An 8,557-nucleotide genomic window follows, 5' to 3' on the forward strand; every position below is an offset into this window, starting at 1 on the left:
TGTATTTTTTTTGGAAATCTACCTTTCCTCAAGATTCATGTCAATTGTTTTATGGCCCAGGATGACTCACCTGCCAATACTGTCTCAAAATGCATGTTGTGAATGAGGGCTCTGGTGCAACTCTAAGTTTTGAGGCATTTCCTTTCTCTCACCCGACTCCAGTACTCTTGCCTGGAGAATCCCATGGACAGAGAAGCCTGGTAGGCTGCAGTCCATGGGGTCACTAAGTCGGACACGACTGAGCATCTTCACTTTCAGGCATTGGAGAAGGAAATGGCAACCCACTCCCGTGTTCTTGCCTGGAGAATCCCAGGGATGGGGGAGCCTGGTGGGCTGCTATCTATGGGGTTGCACAGAGTCAGACACGACTGAAGTGATTTAGCAGCAATAGGTATATAGCTCCTTGCTAAAAACTAGCAAGGGGGCACTCTTTCTGTCTCCTTCTGATGTCAGTCAGAAGCTGCCGGGGTCCAGCCCCGGTGGATCCAGCGTAATTCGAAGGGGAGATGGAGTAGACGTCCTAGGAAAAAACGTATTTAATTACAGATATATAGAGAGATTAGAAACGGATAGTGTCGACCCTGTATGCAAGTCAGGAAAAAAGACACAGATGGGTATAATGGACTTTTGGACTCAGAGGGAGAGGAGAGGGTGGGATGATTTGGGAGAATGGGAATTCTAACATGTATACTATCATGTAAGAATTGAATCGCCAGTCCATGTCTGACGTAGGGTGCAGTATGCTTGGGGCTGGTGCATGGAGATGACCCAGAGAGATGTTGTGGGGAGGGAGGTGGGAGAGGGGGTCATGTTTGGGAACGCATGTAAGAATTAAAGATTTTAAAATTAAAAAAATAAATAAAAAAAAAGAGAAGAAGAAGAAAAAAAAAGAAACGGATAGTGTAGTAGGAAAATTAGTGGAGAAAAGGAGGCTGAATAACTTGGTTTATGTGAAATACCTATCACCACCTATGTAGGCCACAGGTGTCTTTCCGTTCTCCCGAAAGAGAGGAGGCACTGAGGCCTCCCCGGTCCGATCTTAGAAGCCCAGGCAAAATTAGTAGGCTTGGTGAGTACCCACGTACCAGATGGGAATTCAGCCAGAAGGGAAGAAAACGACACAGGGGAATCAGTCTTTCCAAAAACTGATCCTATTTCTTTATTTTTCAGGTTTGTTTATATACCTTTTGTTATACATAGGGATGAATACAGAGTCACGCGGGGGTCAGCAGACCTGACCCTTGTCACAATCAGGTACTTCATATAAAATTATACAAAGGTCTTATGGGTTTTACATCATCTTCTGGCCATGAGGCCTGCTGACATTTTTCCAAGGGTGTTTTTTCTTAAACCAGGCGCCACCCTCTGAAGGTAGCAGATAAAGTTGCATTCCTATAGGGTGAGGGTGTAGTGGGTTACAATCAAGAAAGGAACTTACTTAGCCTAAGGTTTAACATTAATCTTAAATATTAATACTTATTTTTCTTATATGCTAGTTATATTCATTATAAGGGCAGGGAATATGGAGATTTAGCAGCAAATATTGGCTCAACAAATGAAAACCCTGCACCAGTATTCCCCTTAAGATCTATTTAGTCTTAAGATAGTGATAAAGTTACATTTTTACATAGCAAGGACACAGTGATTTATAACAAAGTACAGTGATCTATAACAAAAGAGAAAATTCATTATCTCAAAAAATCTAGTATTGCTAACATCAAAAACTACTATATTTCCTTTTCTATATTCCCAATACATTGATTGATATATTCCCAGGTGCCTAAGGATATGGAGGCCTGGCGGCAATCATGGACTCAACAATGAGAAAAGCCCTATGCTAATTAAGACTTTCAAATTACTCCAAACTCTCTGTGCTGTTTGTGGTTGACAGGTAGTAAACAATCATGTGTTTGGCAGGAGTATGGATAATCCTGTCACACAAGCTAGTTTGTCAGCAGAGACACTCTTGTCACACCCAGGGCAGGGAATTAGTAGTAATTATTGGCACAATAAATGAAAAACCCTTCACCAATATAATTCTTAATCAACCCACTATACTATACTAATAATTTTCTAACTTTTCAAAAGAGTCTGTATTTAGAAAGTTTTAAAGCATCTCGTGCCTCTCATGGTTGGGAGGCTGTAAACAATCACATGTGGCTAGATGAACCCACTCAGGCAGGCTAGAGAACCTTCAGAGGAGTTTGTAGGTTGAAACACTCTTGTCACACCCAGGAATTTTTATTAACTGGAGCTGCAAGTTAACTCCTTCTCCGAGAGAAATGGTGATAGGGGAGAGCCCCCCATAAAGACAGAGGTATAGGTGAGAGCATAAAACAGACTCTGGTTTTGGGGGTAGATGCTCGGGAACAGGGGGTTTCCAGAGGCTCGATCCTGCCTTCGCATATGCTGAGTCTCCTTCCTCATGACCTTTGCCAAGGGCAGAGCTCCTCTTGCTGGCTCCCGGCAAGAAGCTTTCTTTATCTCTCTTATACTTTAATAAAACTTTGTTACACAAAAGCTCTGATCAATGAAGCCTTGTCACTGGCCCCACACTGAATTCCTCTCTTCCAGAAGCCAATAATCCCAGCGTCATTCACTCATAGCAGCAACCTTTCTCTAGGTTGTTACCTAGTCCTGGTTAGAGTTCCTTGAGTCATACAGCAAATTCCCACTGGCTACCTATTTTACATGTGGTAATGTATGTTTCCATCTTACTTTCTCCACAGGCTCCCACAAGTCACAATCTGATCAAGAAATGGTATTTGTTGTCGCATAGAATAAAAGAAGATGACATTTCAAAACAAGGATTTTTTTTTATTTACAATCAGCTCATGACTGAGCTTTTTTATGTTTCCAATTTGCTTCAAATGCCAAACGTCCACAGAATGGTCGACAATGAGTTCTCCAGCAACTTCTTGTGCAGTTGTAAGGGGATAAGCTTTGGTGGTCCTCTCAGTTGGTTGTTGTCGTCTTTGGATGGCCAGCCACCATCCCCCTCAACGTCAAGGCCCCCATCTCTTTTGCAAAACTTCTTGACCCGCCACTGTACTGTGTGTTCATTAGCGATTCCTGGGCCAAATGCGTTATGATGTTGTGAGCTGTCTCTGCTGCTTTGCTATCCATTTTGAACTCGAATAAGAAAATCACTCAGATTTACTTTTTGTCTAACATCATTTCTCTAGTCTAAAATAAATATAATATACACAGCAAGTAATGACATTAGCAAAAAATATAAAGTGAGAAGCATGCATTGAAATGATGTATAATATAACCATATTTATTTAAGAATGTATTCCAATATAAAATGGCAAGTTCAACAATGCAAAACCACAATTACTTTTGCACCAACCTTAATACTTGAAGCTATTTCTCTAAAAGATGATCTATAGATTGCCATTAAACATGAGAAAATGCTCAAAATCTCTAATTGTTAGGGAAATAAAAGCAACAGAGATAATACTTCACCACCATTTATGATGGCTCAAATGAAAGAGAAAAGAGCACATATTAACTATTATGTGGATAAAATGGAACAGTTTTGCACTGCTGGAAGGAAGCAAAATGATACATCCACTTAGAAGTCATATAAGATTTCCCTCAAAATGAGAAAAGATAACCACACGATACAAAAAAACATCTGAAGATATACTAAAAGAAAGAAAAGAAAGAAAAAAGGCAGTCTCTCTGAGATATTTGCATGCCCATTAACATAACATGTTTTTCAACATAACCAAAATGTGGAGGCAACCCATGTGTTCCTAGGTGGATGAAGGGATAAGCAACAAGTTGTATACACATGTGATGGATTACTATTCAGCCCTGAAAATGATAGAAATGCTGTCGCATGCTGCAACATGGGTAAACCTTGAGGATTCTGTGTTGAATGAAACGACCAGACACAAAAAGACAAATACTGTATGCTTCACTTATCTGGGCCATCTAAAGAAGTCACATGTGTGGAGACAGAAGGTAGAATGGTGACCGCCAGTGGTGAAGGTAAGGGGGAAACAGGGAGCTATTATTTAGGGGGATGGAGTTCCAGGTTTGCAAGATGATAAAGTTCTGGAGATCTGATACACAGTGAGGTGAGTATGCTAACACTACTGAACTACACTCAAAATTAGTTACAACAATTGATTTTTACATTAATAGGTAGAAACTTCTAAACTTTACTATAGGATCAGCATCAAAACTACAACGTGTTTTGTGTTGAAATGTGATGTGTTTATTTTCCACTGAAACACAATAAGCAAACTAGAGCTGTAACATGTATATTTTGGAGTTCAATGTCTACTTAACACTGAGCTCAATTTATACACCAGAATTAGATGTGAACAAAGAACCAAGTATGTGTCAGCAGCTTGCAAAGCATTATATAGGATGAACCAAAAAAGAAACTACTTCTAACATTGTATAATTCCCTTCACTACAGTCTGAAACATAGGTTCACATAAGTAAACCCAACTTACAGGGTTTTAAAAATAATTTTCTTCCACAGTATAAGGCAATTTCTATTTCATCTAATATTTAACGTGCTTTCCTGATTTATTTGAAAGTGAAAATGAATGTTGCTCTACTAAGAACCACTGACATTATACTGTTGGCACCATTAACCTGCACGTATGATGAGAAATATACACTTGTGTAAAAAGATTGCACTTTTCTATTTCCTTTAGAAATTTAAATCAAGATGGTAGAAGACCCAAGATAATTCTTCTGAAATTTCATGGAATGAAAAACAATAAAATGAAAGGGAGAGATAGGCGAGGGAAAGAGAGAGATTAGAAAGAAAGGAAATAAAAAGAAAGAAGGAAGAAAGAAAGAGGGAGGAAAGGAGGAGGAGAGAGGAGACGAAAGAGGAAGAAAGTAAGCTAGGAGATAGAATAATACAGCATGAAACAATCATAAACCATGTCATTTTGCCACTGAAAACGGGGGGAACTTTTCAAAGAATTGCAGCGTTATATCAAGAGAATACGGTAATCTATGGAAGACTTAGAATTAAGTTTGGAGCCCAAATATGAGACAATGGGGACAAGAATCGGGTAGAGGCCTCTGAGTAGGTCCCAACTGAGCAACGGTGAGCGGCAGCCTGATGACGGGGTGTGAGCCCCTCCCCACGGTCCTCCTGAGCAAAAAGAGAAGATGGAGAGCTGTGGCCAGAGAGGCAGGGCCCGTCCCTGCTGACCCTACTAGGGACAGAGCACCCTTGTGTCCAGAGGAGAGCCTCCTGGTAGTGGCCATGGGAGCGGATGACCCTTCCAAAAGAAGACACCTTAAGGAGCCCACTGGGCTCTGAGTCCAGACCGTGTGCTGAGTTCCATGGAGCATGATGATGAAGCTCTGAACATGTGGCTCAAGGTTAAGGGGCCAGACTCCCAGGGAGTGTGGGAGACAGAGAGCAAGGAGCTATGCTCTCTACAGAAAAGTGTACCTTCCCTTTCCTCCCCTGCTCCCTGCTGCAGCTACCAGGACCTTTGTCCTTATCCAGAGATGTCTGTGCTGATGAACGATCACAAATGGGAAAGTGTCACCTGCCAGGCTGGGTGGCAGAAAGTGGCAGCTGGAGTTTGGGTATCCACGCTGACTCCCTAGGGCTCCCAGCCTCTGTCTGAGGGGAGAACCCAAGACAGGGAGCACTAGGAGCCTCTGAAGGTGCTCCCTGCTGCCTTGTTGGGTGGCAGCATCCGTGAACAGAGGCAGAGGAGGGAGAGCAGCCACATGCAGGGCTGAGGGGAAGCCTGGTCTTCTAACTCTTGACTGGCTCTGGTGACCCAGGCCATCACCAAGAACGGGCAAGGCCGAGTGTCCTAGGGCCCCTCTTCTAGGTGGTCCACGGAGACTGCTGAGCACATATTTATCTAGATTAGAAATGAAGGGGAAAGAGAGGCATCAGAGTTTGTGTTGTTTAATACCTTCACCAGAGGAAGCTGAACTTGGGACATGCATGCTGTTTCAAACACTCTCTGCTAATCACTCTGCGCACTGTGTTATGCAGATTTCAAAATTAAGGTCTTGGGTAACATGGGTCATTAGTTCTCTAGTGGGAATGAAGACGCCTTATCTGCCTTTATTTCTCACACTTGCAGTTTGTGGAGCATCATGTGCTTCATAAAGAGTAGAATGTAACACTGGATGAAAGGGTGAATTAGATAAATAGGGGATGAATTTCTCAAACCAAACCCAGTCCCGTCCATGAAGCCATCTTGTCTTGTTCTAAGGACACTGTCTCTCTGGCCACCCTCCGTCACGTGGCTGAGTGTCTCTGCCCCAGTCTCCACAGGGCATCCTTCACGTCCTTATTTCTCAGGCTGTAGATGAGGGGGTTGAGCATCGGGATGACCAGGGTGTAGAAGATGGAGACCACCTTGCCCTGCTCCATGGACGCCACAGCTCCTGGCTGGGCATACATGACAAAAAGGGTCCCATAAAAGAGGGACACGGCTGTCATGTGGGAGCCACAGGTGGAAAAGAGCTTGTGCCTCCCTCCTCCTGAGCGCATCCTCAGGATGGTCACTGTGATGTAGCCATAGGAGATGAGGACCACAAGGGTGGTGCCCACGATGAAGAAGCCACAGAGGCCAAACATGACCAGCTCATTGATGGTAGTGTCAGCACAGGCAAGCTTGAGCAGAGGCGGCACATCACAGAAGAAGTGGTCGACGTGGTTGGAGCTGCAGAACGGGAGGCTGAATGTGAAGCTGGTCTGCAGGATGGAGTTGAGGCAGCCCCCGCAGTAGGAGACTAGCACCAGGCGGGCACAGACCAAGGGGCACATGGTGATGGGGTAGCGCAGTGGGCTGCAGATGGCCACGAAGCGGTCATAGGCCATCACGGCCAGGAGAAATGCCTCTGTGGTGCCCAGTAGGGCGAAAAAGAAAAATTGAGTGACACATCCCTCAAAGGTGATGACCTTGGAGGAGGATAGCAAGTTGGCCAGGGCCTTGGGGGTGATGACAGATGAGTAGCACAGGTCCACAAAGGAGAGGTTCTTGAGGAAGAAGTACATCGGGGAGTGCAGACGGGCATCCAGGGTGATGACCACCATCATGGTGAGGTTCCCCAGGACGCCCACCACGTACAGGGCCAGGAACAGAGCAAAGAGCAGGCCCTGGGTCTGCGGACCACCCTCAAATCCCTCCAGCACAAACTCCTGCAAAGACATCATTGAGAGGTTTCCATCGCCTTGGGGTGACATGGCTCTCAGCTGAGCAACAAGCAGCAGACAGCAGAGAGCAGGTGAGATGCAGTGAGAGGGAGCAGGTCACAGTCAAAAGGGAACAATTTCTTGGAAAACAGAAACCCTTCAAGGCCTTACAGCCCGCTCACCAACAGACCACCAGCTGCCCTGTTCATCTCCTGATGAACTCAGACTGACCTGAAATGGCAAACATGTCCTCTGATTTACTAATATCTAAGTGTGCTTGGAGGGCTTCCTTGGTGGCTGAGAGGTAAAGACTCTGCCTGCAATGCAGGAGACTCGGGTTGAATCCCTGGGTTGGGAAGATACCCTGGAGAAGAAATGGCAACCCACACCAGTATTCTTGGCTGGGAATACTCATGGACAGAGGAGCTTGGAGATTTACAGTCATGGGGTCACAAAGAGTCGGACACAACCAAGCCACTAAACAGCAACAAAGTAGGCTGGAAACACTCACTCTGTGGGAGAGTCTGAGTGTTTGCTCTGAGATGGTTCCAGGGCTCATGTCAAGCTGAGAGTCTACTCTGCAAGAATGGCTTCCATCTCCTTGTCCTTGCTTTAAAGGACATGTTCTCCCTTCCCATGGGTTTGATCCAGAGCTGTGCCTTTTCTGAACCTTCTCTGGTATCTTATCCTGCATTTTTGCCCCTGAAGGAAATGGCAACCGACTCCAGTACTCTTGCCTGGAAAATTCTATGGATGGAGGAGCCTGGTAGGCTATAGTCCATGGGGTCACGAAGAGTCAGACATGACTGAGCGACTTCACTTTCCTTTTTTTAACTCATTTTTTAATTTCAGAAAGTGTTAAACACTTTGTGCCATCAGGATGTTACTCAATGACAGTTCTATCTCCAGGCTACTCTACAAGCATATCAGGTTCAATCCCTGGGTTGGGAAGATCCCCCGGAGAAGGGAATGGCTACCCACTCCAGCATTCTTGCCTGGAGAATTCCATGGACAGAGGAGCCTGGCGGGCTACCGTCTATGGGGTCACAAAGAGTCGGACACGACTCAGCGACTGATATTTCTACTTTCAACACTGTCACATCTGCACCCTTTGCATCTCCCATAAGGCGCCTCTTCCTGTCCCTGTCTCAGCCTAGCACTCCCTGCTCTGTCCTGAGCAGAGCTGAGCACTACACTCACGTGGGACATGGGAACCAGCTCTGTGATGGTCAGAGGAATGGTTGGGGGAAGATCCATCCTAAATGAGAAGGAGTGGTGAAGCAAGGTGGATCTGAGCCACAGTGCCTCCTAGTGGACGTCGATTTTAGAGCTCTTTTGTGTTTTCTAGAGGTCATATCTGCCGCACCACAGTGCTGGCCTGGGGCTGGGGGTGTGTGGGCAGAGGAT

General features: G+C 45.0%; 1 protein-coding gene across 1 annotated transcript; it reads right to left on the reverse strand.

Moving 5' to 3' along the window:
• Positions 1-6,250: 6,250 nt before the first annotated feature.
• On the reverse strand, positions 6,251-7,201 carry LOC105614374 (olfactory receptor 9S13-like). The gene has a single exon (XM_015105226.3). It carries the CDS (start codon positions 7,199-7,201, stop codon positions 6,251-6,253), a length of 951 nt encoding a protein of 316 aa, XP_014960712.2.
• Between the last annotated feature and the right edge of the window lie 1,356 nt (positions 7,202-8,557).

Source organism: Ovis aries, chromosome 1, assembly GCF_016772045.2.
Source record: "Ovis aries strain OAR_USU_Benz2616 breed Rambouillet chromosome 1, ARS-UI_Ramb_v3.0, whole genome shotgun sequence".
NCBI classification, from domain to species: Eukaryota; Metazoa; Chordata; class Mammalia; order Artiodactyla; family Bovidae; genus Ovis; species Ovis aries.